Below are 13,486 nucleotides of genomic sequence, written 5' to 3'. Positions count from 1 at the left end.
CAGGTCCCCTGGCCCAGTGTCGGATGGGGGGGGGGGGTGCAGCCTGAGGTCCCTTGGCCTGGCGCCGGGGCAAGGGGAGCAGCCTGAGGTCCCCCAGCCCAGCACCGGGGCGGGGGCACACCTTGAGGTCCCCTGTCAAGCCCCGCTGGGCGAGGGGTGCGGCCTGAGATCCCCCGGCCTGGCGCTGGGGCAGAGGGAGCAGCCTCAGGTCCCCTGGCCTGGTGCCGGGGTGGGGGGCATGGCCTGAGGTCCCCCATCCTGGCACTGGGGCAGGGGGAGCAGCCTGAGTTCACCCATCAGGCCCTGCTGGGTGGGGGGTGTGGCCTGAGGTCCCCTGTCAAGCCCCATGGGGGCATGGGGGTGCAACCTCAGGTCCCTGATGATTGCTCGTTAAGGCTCATTAGGGGAACTTGGCCTCCGCTGTGGGTTCAGCCATCTTGTGTTATGGAAACCCTGCCTCTGCTGTGGGTGCAGCCATCGTGTGTTACAGAAAGCCCCGCTCTGCCTCCACTGTGGGCACCGCCATCTTTGTGGTGGAGTGATGGTCAATTTGCATATTCCCTCTTTATTATATAGGACTAGTGGCCCGGTGCACTTTTGCAGTCCAGGAGCCCTCGGGGTATGTCCAACTGCTGGCTTAAGCATGCACGGGGGGGCGGGGGTGTCCCTCAGCCCAGCCTGCACCCTCTCCAATCTGGGTCCCCCAGGGAATGTCCGACTGCCGGTGTAGGCCTGATCCCACAGGACTGGCAGTCGGACATCCCTCTCACAATTCGGGACTACTGGCTCCTAACCGCTCACCTGCCTGCCAGCCTGCTCGCCCCCAACTGCCCGCCCCCACCTGCCAGCCTGCTCACCCCCAGCTGCCCCCCCTGCTGGCCTGTTCACCCCCAACTGACCTCCACTGATGGCCTGCTTGCCCCCAACTGCCCCCCCACCAGCCCAATCACCCCCAACGGCCGCCCCCATAGGTCTAATCAACCACAACTGCCCTCCCCTCTTGGCCCGTAACTGCCTCTACCTCAGCCCCGCCACCATGGCTTTGTCCAGAAAAACGTCCAGAAGGTCTCCTGGAAGGTCTCCCCATCTAATTAGCATATTACCCTTTTATTAGTATAGATAGAGGCCTGGTGCATGGGTGGGGGCTGGCTGGTTTGCCCTAAAGAGTGTCCCGGATCAGGGTGGGGGTTCCCTTGGGGGGCCAGATGGCCTGGGCAAGGGGCCTGTGATGGTTTGAACGCCAGCCATGCCCCCATTGGGGTGGGGGTCCTCACTGGGGATGATGCCGGCCTGGGAGATGTGGCTGGGACAGTTTGCAGGCCAGCCACACCCACATGGGTTGAGGGTCCCCGCTGGGGGGCATGGCCAGCCTGGGTGAAGGGCTGAGGGCAATTTTTAGGTTGGCCACGCCCCCCAGCGGGGACCCTCACCCTGATGGTGGCGTGGCCAGCCTGGGTGAGGGGCTGAGGGCTGTTTGCAGGCTCCTCCCTTGGTGGCCGTCCCGGGTGACCCAAGCCTGCCGCACACTCAGGCTGGCTCCGTGGCCGCCACCCACAGGCCCCTCCTTCAGCGGCCGGCCAGTGCGGGAGGGAAGCTTGGGTCGCCCCCCGTGACCCAAGCCTCCCGCTCGCTCCGGCCTGCTCCGTGGCTGCCACCCACAGACCCCTCCTTCGGCAGCCGGCCCAGGTGGGCAGGAAGCTTGGCTTCCTTCATTGCTGTGGGTGGCCCAAGCCTCACCCCTGCTCCGGCTGGCTCCATGGCTGCTGCCATCTTTGTCCTGCTAATTTGCATATTCCCTCCTGATTGGTTGTGGGTGTCGCAGAGTGACAGTCAATTACCATATTTCTCTCTTATTAGTATAGACAGGGTTGTTGTAGATGTAATTAGTTAAAAGGAAGTCATATTGGAACAGGGTGGTCCTTATAAAAAAGGGCAATTTGGACACAGCCTGGGCACAAAGAGAACACCATGTGGACATGAAGGCAGAGATGAGGGTGCTGCATCTAAAAGCCAAAGGTTGCCAGAGATCACCAGATGTTAGGGGGGAGGCATGAACCAGTTCTTAGGGAAGGAATTGAGCTGGGTGCCATGATGACCTTGGACTTCTAGCCTCCAGAACTGTGAGATAATGAATTTCTGTTGTTTATGCCACCCAGTTTGTGCACTGGGTTATGGCAGCCCTAGGACACTAGTACACTGAATGATAATGGGCAGATCACTGGTCATATCTGGGCATCAGCTTCTATATTTATAAAAGAAAAGGGATGGGCCAGATGATCTCTGAGAAATCTTTGGTTTCAAAATTATATGGCTTTACCATTCTAGGGCTCAGAGACCAGCACCTCTTTTGGTTTATAAAGCCTTAAGCATAAAGTTGCATTTTACCTTTGCCCAAAACCACTTGGTTCATATCAATTTGATACATCCAGGTATTGGATTGGACACTGGCAGTTCAACAGGGAATATGATCTGGCTTCTGACTTCAATGGGTTATCGTCTTTTGGAAAAGACAAACACCTAACAAACATATGGTGGTAGGTGTTAGTAATTAAAAATAGGTTTACAGATGTGAGTACATAACACACAATTTGTTCTTGATTATAATTATAACCTACATGTCTTTTTCCATACAAACAACCATAAATCTTCCTTTGCCAAACCCCTGTATTTCTTAGACCTTTATGTATCAACTCATGTAGTTCTCACATAACCCTCGATAAGCTAAGCGTTACTATAATGTTCCCCAATTTACAGATGATAAAGCAGAGGAAAAGAGGAGTTAAGTGACTTGCCCAAGGTTACACAACTAATTAGTGGCAAAGCATAGAATATTCTGGAAGTTCAAGAAGAGCCCTTATCTCAACCTTGGAGATCAGGGAAGCTGCCTCTTAGGGGGCACCTGATCTGAGTCTTGAGGGATGTGGGTGGTAACCAGGTTGGATAAACTTTGGCAAGGGATACAGGATGCACAAAGCCTGGGTTTATAAATAGGACTTGCCAGCCATCCTACCCCATCTTGGTTCACAGGTTTTAAGGCTAATATGGTCATTAATTTGATCAGTATGTAAGACATGGAGCCCAGAGAGGTAGCAATGAAATGGTAGGAAAAGGCCTGGGTTTACTATACCCATTTGACAGATTTATAGTCCCCATTTTACAGAAGCCCAGGGAGGAGGTGGTTTGTCTAAGGTTGGGTGGTTAGTAGAAGGAGGAGTTAGGATTTCAATGTAGGCCACATGGCAACAGACTCCATGCAATAAACCACCCTCTTTCTCACTTGGACTCTATTAGGCTTCCTTCAGTGGACTGAAAATTACTATGAGTCCCCAACTTAATTATGTCAAAATAAGCCCATGGGAATATGTCAGGGAGACGCCATCCTTTGTGTGCACACGTGTTCACACACGTGTGTGTTTCTTTTCAACTCTGACAGCTCCTGAGTCTATAAATCAGCCTTAGGCTCCTATGTATTTTGTTAAGTACCAAGCTATCAGCCTTAGGCTTGGCAAAAATGCTATCATAATTTCTGCTTCTGAAGTTACTCCCTGCCATCGGAAACACTGGCATGCCATCACAGATATGAGATGGTTACACTTATGGTCTGTGTTCCGGAACCAGGCGACTAACTCTCTTTTAGACTAATCTTCAGTGTGGCTTTCCTGAGAAGATAATTAGGATTTAATATTCTGGAAAGCAAGCGGTGAGAAACAATAGCAGTTTGCATGCCCCTGCTCTATCTTATTCATCTCTGATCCCTGCTCTCATCTCTGTATCTGCACCAGGGCCTGGCCATGGTGGGTGCACAATGTCTGCATACAGTTGCTGTGAAAGAAAGCTGCTATGGTGTGAATGTTTGAGTCATGCCAAAATGCGTATGTTGAAATCCTAACCCCCCAGGGATAATGTTAGGAGGTGGGAACTCTGGGAGGTGCTGAAGTCATGAGGGTGGAACCCTAATGAATGGGATTAATGTTCTTACAAAAGAGACCCCAGAAAGATCTCTAGTCCCTTCTACCATCTGAGGACACAGTGAGAAGTCACCAGCTAGGAACTAGGAAGTGGGCTCTCATCAGAATGTGAATATGTTGATGCCTTAAGCTTGCACTTCCTGGCCTCTAGACCTGTGAGAAATAAATTTCTGTTGATTTTAAGCTACCTACTCTGTGGTATTTTGTTACAGCAGCCCAAATGGACTAAGACAAAAGCCTTAGCTACAAGGACATTTCTCTCTTCTGAAACAATGCTTCTTTGCTCACAATTACACATTAGAATTGCCTTGGGAGAATTTTAAAAATCGGATATTCGGGACTCCACCCACCCAAGACCAGTTCAAAAAAATCTGAAGTGAGGGTGGGGCCCAAATATCCCTATTTTTAAAAATAGTGATTCCTCAGGTGATTTCATTTTACAGCCAGAATCACTTCTCTGTAGAAACAGACATGCAAACATTTATGCATACTGATAGCTGTAGACATTTTCAAAGCTATTCACTTTTGTCACTTAATCAACAAAAGCTCAGAGATGGTGGGGTGCAATCAGAAACCAGGGCTGGTGGCAAAGTGCTATAAACATTAGCTCTGCAACCAGCAGGCAAGCTGGTTCTGCAACGTTGGCTCCTCCCCAGTTGTCTTAATAAAGAAATGCTTTCATTTCAGCTTATTGAGTGACTTCTGGAGAAAACCCTCTTACTGGTTCATAAACCACTAACCTGTGGTTAAAATATCATGGGCCATCCACTGATTCTTATTTGCAACTTTACACGCGCGCACACACACACACACACACACACTTCTCAGGATAAATTTTTTAAAGCTGACTTGAACAAAGCATTTAAGTATTTTGTTTACAAGATTTATACAGTTCTTTCCGGAAAAAAAAAGTTTAGCCCTATGATTGCTATGAGGCTCCATGGATCACCCAGAAAACTGTCAACCAGCACTCTCTGGGCCGTGCTTGAAGAGGTCTCTGCACCTCAGTTCTTCATCTGTCCAATGGGGCCATCTGAGTACATTAGGAGAAAGTTCTGTGATTCTGTGATTCAGTTTTCTAGAGGACCCAGCCAAGCTGAAGATTTCCTTTATTGATCTAGTAAACTCTCTCTCTCTCTTTTTTTTTTCGTTAATCCTTACCCGAGGATATTTTCCCCACTGATTTTTAGAAAGATTAAAAGGGAGGTGTAAAGGAAGGGAGGGAGGAAGAGAGAGAGAAACATTGATATGAGAGAGGCACATTGATTGGTTGCCTCCCGCATGTGCCCTGACCAGGGCTGAGAATCAAACCTGTAACCTTTTGGTGCACAGGTTGATGCTCTAACCACCCAGCTACACAGGCCAGGGCTAAACTCTTCAGATTCATAAGGTAGATTTGTTTTCCTTCACCAGCTCCCTTCTCCCACCATTGAGCTGGGGGAACAGTTGCTAAGAAAATATGTAATGTTCCAATCTAGGGGACTTTTTGGATACAGATTCTGAAACTTCAGCTTTGATGTTGGCCAGGCAAAGTGGTTGATTTTCTCTGTGGGGTGTGGTAGGAGAGACGAGAAAAAAGATCTGCTTTTGATATGTCAGAACTAACCCGAAATAATTGGGCCTACAGTCTAATCTAGTCATGCTTTTGTTTATTCACCTCATAGAAAAGTTTCTTAAGAATGCATGTGAACACAATATATAATAATAATAGTACTATAACATACATTGTGAGAAACTGTTGAAAACAATAAAATGTCCACCTGAAATAATGCAGTGTTCATAGACATACAAACCCATTGGTCATGCACATTTGTGCCATTTCTTTAGCTATGAGTCACAATGCTGAACTGAAAGCATGAAATATATTTTACAAACGGAGACTGAAGCCAGTCAGAGGCCTAAACAAGTGTTATCAGAAGCTTCACATTTGCATAATTTACTACGTCAGTTCACATTTTATTATAAAATTCACATTGTTTTATTGTTTTCTTTTTGTAATTAATTGGAACACGACATTCCCGCAGACTGGCAGGCAGGAGGCTCTCTTTCCAAAGTCAGTAGTTTGGGAACACTCGGAAGGACCATCTGTGCGCAAACGTAGTGTTGCCTTTTAAACCGAAGCCACAATGACAGGAGAGCCCAGTTATAACCCAACTCATGCGTACACAGATTCGGAGAGTGCGTGGGTGGAAACTACATCCTGTTGCCCCCTACCCCTATCAAACTATACAAAAGTAAAAGCTCAGTATAAACCATTTAGTATCTAATGTGAGAATCTTGTTTCCAAAACGGGTTGGTACAGGGGCTGTGCAGTATTAGCAACTCAGACAGGGAAAGGGCAGACCCTCGGGGTAGAAGCCCACCGGTGTCATCACTGGCGAGCGGCCGGGCCGTCTGTCTGTCTTAGCGATGAACAGGTTATATAATACACAATACAAAACGTTACAAGAAGAGTTGCAACTCTTAGGCAGAGTTTTCTACACAAATGTAACACCACCATTGGCAGGCAATGTTAGAGATATAAATTAATAACTTACAAAACATTACATTATGTACATTCAGTAATAAATACACGGTTATAAACAGAAACGGAGGTGTTAGCGCAGAAGGCAGTGCAGAGAGATGGCAGCATTGAATCAAAAATGGCATAATTGGGCGCGAGAGTGAAGAGAGGAGGGAGGGGACAGGACGGGGCCGTGTGATTCTCAGTGGCACAGGGGTTCAGGACACAACAGGACACTGCCTGAGCACACTGAACTTTACACAGACTGTTACTGTGAACAACACAACTACCTCTTCCTACCCCTTAGTTTGTTCAACTTTATCCTGTTGACGGCAAAAATGTAAAAATCCAGAGGAGAAAAAATACTGTTCAGAGCGGGCAACCAGAGATACGTTCTAAGGGCAACCGTGGAGTTGGACGGGACAGCAGGGGAAGGAAGTAGAATGTGGTTAGAAGCGTATCCTTTCTAATTGCAAAAGTAACCGTAGTGAAGTGAGAGATATTGCCCAAGAAGGAAGGAAGACCGTTTTCTTTTCTTTCCTATTTTTTTTTTTCCAGAAAGACTCAAAAAAGTTTGTATCAACTTCAAATGCTTATCTGTGTAGAAGTTGATACTACACTCTAGGTATTCAACAGGCATTTTGAAAGACGTGAAAATGTTTTACAAAAAAGGCACACAGGTTGGCAGACAGAGGGACAGGTGAGCAGATTTATAAATGAACATATTAGTCAGTTCAGTCACTAGAGGGGACAGATTCCCGAAGTTTTAGTGCAGAAAAATCTCTCAGTTTTGTGTCTTCTATGTTCAAGCCATTTAGTCGTGATCTGAACTTGGCCTCCAGTACCACATAAAGCTTCAGCTCTCCACCCAGCTTGCAGGCAAGGCAAGTCAACCGTGGAATTTCCTGAGCTGCTATTTGCTTCACGGTCTTGTACTCTGGCTCCAAACTCAAGTATCTGGAAAAGCCACATGGCCCATGTCCTATGCAGGCCTCGGCCCCCATGGTGGGCTGGCCCTACCATACAGCTGGCATGCTTGTCAAGGGTGGAATGTTCACCTCCACACAGAGAGGGAGATTATGTGTCGACCGGGGACTTGTCCTCTGCGGTGTTGTCTACATCAGTCTCTCCCAGTGAATCCCTGCTTTCTGGGTCGATCACACAAAGCGTCTTTGTGCTGCTGAAATAGTTGTGGCCCTCGCCCTCTTTCTCAGGTCCTTCTGAATCCTCCTCTTCCAGGGTCAGTTCAAATTGAAACTTCTCCATCAGCCCCTGGCAGTCTCTGTTCTGCTCATCCAGCGGTGGGGAGGGACTCTGGGGTATCATGCTCTGATACCAGTTCCTGTTATCTTCTAATGTGTCCAGAATGTCCTGTGCATCAGGCTGTACCAGATCTGCCCAGGTCTCCCACAGGGGATGGACAATGTAGTCAATGAAACCAACCTGGAGGAAAAGAAGGTCACACACCTGTTACTGTGATTGGCCCTTGAAATCTAAACGAGCTGTGCTGGTTTGCATGCAAAGATAACAACAACCCAAGAGAGATCAACAATAGTAACTCAGCCGCGCCCCCCGCCGCCCCCCTCCCCACTCATTATTTGAACACATCCCGTGACAGTATGCCCTGCACTCTATGCAACAAACAAGTTATCGCTCTTAATCTCGCAAAGTATTGGTTTGGCCTATTTACAAAGGAGGAAACTAAGACTCCTGGAGATTAAATATCTTGACAGAGGTCACAGAGCCAGTAAGTACTGAAGCTGGCACGTGGTCCCAGCTTTGTCTGATTTCAAAGCCTGTGTTCGTCTCATGTCTCACTATAATTGATAACTTTTCCTTTTCCGTGCGCCAGATAAGAAGCCTGGATGTAACCCTGGCTGGGAATGATTTGGTCACTACTTGGACTCTGTGAGTCATCTCTGAAGAAGGAAGCCCCAGGACTAATGAGTTCTGACTCAACATTCTTTCCCTGATAACTTGAAAATATGCCACTGTTCCAAAACGAAGGGGAGCCAGCCCCTGCCTGCTCTGAAATGTCTTAAGTTCTGTGACATGCTTTTTTTGGTTTGTAGATGAGTTTGGTAAAACATCTGAAAATACTTCAAGCCCCTAAACCAGCAAAGATCCCCTCGGTGGACACATCTGTAATTGCAGGGCCCACCGTCATTTTCATCAGGAGAAAGAAGGGAAAATAAAAACAATTAAGCAGTTCCTGTGCTGGTGTTCCTGTGAATAAATATGAGGCGTGTGGCTCTGCTATGGTTTACACAGGGGCTATGCATCCTGCTTGAGCTGGCTCTGTGGCCTTCTGCTAACCTCTTCATTGTGGGACAAACAGGAAACCCTGGGGGTGGGGGCACGTTGAGGGAAAGAATAGGCACCAGTTGAATGAGAGAATGGAATTCCCCTGTCATGGTCTGGGGAGCTGGAGAGATGCTGGTTTAGGATGCAGGGGGTGATGAGCAAAAGGGCATTTTATATGCACCTCTGGGACAATATGGAGCTACCTTTCCACACTACTGGAAACTTCCCTTTATTATCATTCTAGTTTTTGGCCAGTCATTAGCTTTAACAAACAGAATTCACAGGAAAAATAGGGCATCTCTAAGCTGCACTGGTTTTAAGATCTAAACCGTAGATGATTCAGGTATTTCTCTTGCTCCCACCCACTCCTTTTTCCTCTCCTTTTCTTCTTTATGTGTGTTTAATGGACTTGAGAGACAATTTTCAAGGTGTTTTCCAGGGATGTGAAAAAACAAGCTCAAGGCAATGGAGATAACTGAATCAGCTGAACACAATGAGGTCATTTCCTTTCTTCATTTGTGTTGCTTCTGCTAAATGCTCAGCATTTTTTGAAAGGTAACCTCCAGTTGCTTATTTCCTATGTCTTGTTCATGTTTGAGCTCTACAAATCCTAAGAGCACCAAATAAAGGGCTTTATTGCCAGTCTACTCAGACAAAGGTCACCGGAGCACACCTGTGAGCGGACCATGATGTCATGGCCCCGATGAGACATGTCCACTGTGAGGGAGTGTGAACAGCTTTGAGTGGGGGCAGCTGAGTTACTAAGGACAACTCTTCACCTGATACACTGGGGAAATACATGTTGTGTCTATCTCCCAACGCTGTGTGGAGGTTCAAATAGGATAATCAGTGGGAAAATGTGTGAGAAACTGCACAGACAGGATATAAATATTTTTTAAAAATCACTATTGTTAATAAAAGAGCCTTATTCCGTTTAATTAATTAATTAATTAGTTAATTAATGTATGGTTCTAATTAAGGCTTTAGGGTGTTTAAATTGTCCCTAAATTAATGTTGTTGTGCATTTTTATAGCATATTAGACTGTTAGGACACTTTCACAGATTTTAAATGCATTTGACTGTCTTTTTTTAAAGAAGCAATAATATAATAACTGCAAAGTTAGTATACAAATATTACAAGTATATGTAAATTTGGAGAGGAGGTAGTGAGGAAAGAGGATAAACATGAACAAAAAATACTCCGAATTCTTTTGTGATAAAGACCTTGGACAACCTATAGACTCATTCTCAGTCATGACCACTTGGCTCAGGCCATTTGTCGTCCTGAGAAGAGTAACAATTTAGCAGGCTCTAAAGCCTTTGTGGGGATATTGACACATTCTAGTGCAGCTAGAATCTGGGAACTTTCTGCAGCCCCCTGCCTCTACTGCATTGTCTGAATCCTCAGCCCACAGGGAATCTCTAGCTTTGGACACAATCAGAAAATGTCAGCATGTTCTCAGAGTGTAGATGTAACTTTGGAAGGGGGCACAGGATGGAGCTGGGGCTATGAGGTAGAAGAGATTTGTAGGAATGAGATTCACTACCTCTGGTGATGATGGCAGTGAGCTGACTATGGAGAGACAGCAAAAATGGGGTGCAGGGAACAAGAGTAGAGATACTGGGTAAAGACAGAGCGAGGAGAAATCTGGGTGGATGAGTGGGAGGAGTCCCATATTCTTCAGTTCAATCAGCTGGATTTGCTAAGATCATAGACAACCATCTAAACTGTTTGAAGCTACACAGTTCAAACTTTGATGGCTTCTGATGACTGCTTTATCTCCACTCCGTGTAATAGAGAAGACAAATGAGTCCTGAGTATAATGGAACTAAATGGGTGGTTGCTTCCTTATTGTTTAATATATACTGTATATATTCTAGCAAAAGGAAAGAACTAAATAGAACCCGCGAATTCTACAATCAGCAGAGCTTACAAAAACTTTGAAAACCTTATATTAGATACCTGGGATTTTTCCACAGAAGCTGTGTGCTTATCACACATTGGGCTAATCTCCATTCCCCTCTCCCGCTCTTTGTCTCCCTGCTGGAAAAATTCCTCCATGATGCGGTCTGTCCATTGCCGATACAATTCCAAGGACTTGGTGGGGTTGCTCAGGTCTGCACAGTGTACCATGTTGCGAAGGACCTGAAATCATCAAGTTTTGGAAATCTCATAAAATTAGGTGTAAATACTACTAGAACATCTCATCCCTCTTGTGTTAGTACATTTGGTACCAAACCCAAGAACATTTTAGTTGCATTATAATTATGGTGTGTGCACCAAAAAAGCAGAATTACAAGGGTGTTGGCCAGAATTGGTTAAAATGGGAGTCCTAAACAGGAAAATGTGTGTCTTCTTAAATTGATGGTCATTGAATTTAAAAGCTGGAAAGGACATTAGAGGTCAGATACTGCCACCATTTCCTTTCCTCAGTTTGGAAAAAATGCAAAGAATTACTCAAAGTAGATATCTTCATATTTTCCACTTGTGGAAAGAGACCAGCTGATGGCAATTTGTATAACTAGAACAGACTTAACAAACTGCAAGTCAATAGGATTTATATCCAAACATCAGCTTTTGGGACCAGCAGTCACGTACACCATATTACAAATAGATCTTGCTATTTATTTTTAGAACTAAGCAATTCAATAAATAGGGTTATGTTTTTCCTCATAAATTAGAGAATAAGCTGCCATGTTTTTCTTCGTTATTTCTTAGCTTGCTTAGTTTGTCCTTAAAATAGGCCTATAGCTGTGGTAATAACTGAGGACATGCAACTAATTTGTTTTCATTTTTAATTGTTGTTTGGTTTGGCTTTGTGTTCAATCAGAGGCTTTTCCTCAAATACCTGTATACGATCCGTATAGTTGTCCAGCAGAAGCACGCCTGAGCTTGTCACTTTCTTTGTTTCTACCATTGTCTTCAGGTCTGCCAGCAGGCTCATATGTTTGGACATATCAGTTGCTAACACCTTGGGTAAAAAGAACGAAAATACTCAGTGATCTCAGTGTGTGAGAGAATGAGATTTCTCCTCCTGTGACAGTAGAAGGAAGTGAGGAACCTGGAGAGGCTGAAGTCTTACCATGTCGATAACCATCTTCCGGAGTGTCTGCCGCTGCTTCTTGGTGAGATTCTGAAAGATGTCACAGTGCTCTTCTTGCAGCAGTTTGAAACCCACGGCCAGATGATGGTTTTCCAACACAGATTCGTCATTATACATCAAAGCAAGTTCTGAATCTAGTAAACAGGAAAAAATGATGACTTAATAAAAAGGGGTACAATTCAAAGGTCTGCATTACCTCAATATGAAATCAGATCTAGCTCTATTTATGTAGTTTTAAGAGCTAAGATCTGCATGCCCATTTCTTCTTAAAGAAATAGTCTCCCTCTACAAAGGAATGTAGTCAGTTTCTAAACCAAAATACTTGCAGTAGTTATTAGTGCATAAGCTTTCTCTCTGATTAGAATTCATGGTATTTTAGAATCCTTTTTCTCCTTCTCCAGTTTATAAAGAATTTGACATTAGGTAAAAGCATTCCCAAGCTGCTAAATCCTACTTTTATCCCAGATTGTAATTTCCTTTATGTGTTCACACATTTTGTGCTTTGGAAAAGAATGAACTGAAAATGTCACTAAACTTTATCAAATGTATTAGGATTTTCAAACTATATTCATTTTTTTATATGCTTGCCAGCTCTGTTAATTGTGAGTTATGTATTTTCAAAGAAGAATGAAGTGACTATAAAATTTCAATTTATTCAAATAATGTAGCTTTTCGGAGCTTTCTATAAATGTGGTAACAAAACATTAATACTTTTTTAGAACAATCCTGATGTTAAATTTTCTGCCATCTGGCTCTATACGTCAGAGACTGCGATATCTGGAAATGGATACAACAGCTTCCAGCCCGCCTTTCACACAAAAGATTCAGACATCTTTCATTAGGCAGAGCCCTGTCTGCAAATGAGAATATGGTCATCAAACTCATGAAGTCACATTTTCTCTTAATCAAGAATAATAGCCAAGAGATGGTGCTCTGTCACTAACTGCAGTTTCTGTTTGGGGGTTCCCATGCTCCGATCTAACATTTGGGCCTGCTTCCGCAGTAGCGAGGGACACTCGTGGGCCACCACGCTCTGTGTGAGAGCCCTGCACAATCCTAAAAATCATTATCACATTATTCCCAAGCCTTTCCTTGTGCTTACTGAACAATTCCACATCTGTTACTCTTTCCTCGCATATCGTATTTTCCAAACATTGAGTACTTTTTATGGCTCCCCTCTGACCTCTTGTAAGTTCTCCATGCAGCTCAAAAATGATGTTGTCAAACTGGACACAGTATCCAGGAAAGGTCTGACCAGTTTGAGTGAAATGGAAGGATTACCTCATTATTACTCTTATTATTATCCATAACAAAAGCATAAGGAGGGGAAAAATTAAGCAGTGACTCATAGGATGATATTGAACGACTGTCCTAGTGGTGAACTCACTTGTGTTGATGAGAAACTGGTTGGATACTCCAGGATGATCCACGTCATGGATAGCAGCTGCAAAAATGGCGGCCAGGATTTCCAAATCTGTGAAGACGGCCTGCAGAGCAAAATGAGCACATTTCACTCCATGTCCCATTTGCCTATCCTGCGATTCTGTTTCATGTTAAAGTATCCCACTTCATTCTTGTTGGGAGAAGGACGGTGTGTTGATTTTTAT

At 45.0% G+C, this 13,486-nt stretch overlaps 1 protein-coding gene across 6 annotated transcripts in view; it reads right to left on the bottom strand.

The window, feature by feature from the left end:
* Positions 1-5,600: 5,600 nt before the first annotated feature.
* The window catches only part of PDE4B (phosphodiesterase 4B), a 555,855-nt gene continuing 547,969 nt past the window's right edge, over positions 5,601-13,486 (bottom strand). For all 6 annotated transcript variants that reach the window (XM_080658071.1, XM_080658069.1, XM_080658070.1 and 3 more), the window contains 5 exons: positions 13,267-13,366; positions 11,859-12,013; positions 11,625-11,747; positions 10,739-10,921; positions 5,601-7,914 (listed from right to left, as the gene is read on the bottom strand). In XM_080658071.1, the coding sequence (XP_080514197.1) occupies positions 7,549-7,914; positions 10,739-10,921; positions 11,625-11,747; positions 11,859-12,013; positions 13,267-13,366 (927 nt within the window). In that variant the 3' untranslated portion in view covers positions 5,601-7,548. The remainder of the gene's footprint in view (positions 7,915-10,738; positions 10,922-11,624; positions 11,748-11,858; positions 12,014-13,266; positions 13,367-13,486) is intronic.

This window comes from Plecotus auritus, assembly GCF_963455305.1.
Source record: "Plecotus auritus genome assembly, chromosome: 2".
Taxonomy (NCBI): domain Eukaryota; kingdom Metazoa; phylum Chordata; class Mammalia; order Chiroptera; family Vespertilionidae; genus Plecotus; species Plecotus auritus.
This window is presented reverse-complemented; position numbering and strand designations above follow the sequence as displayed.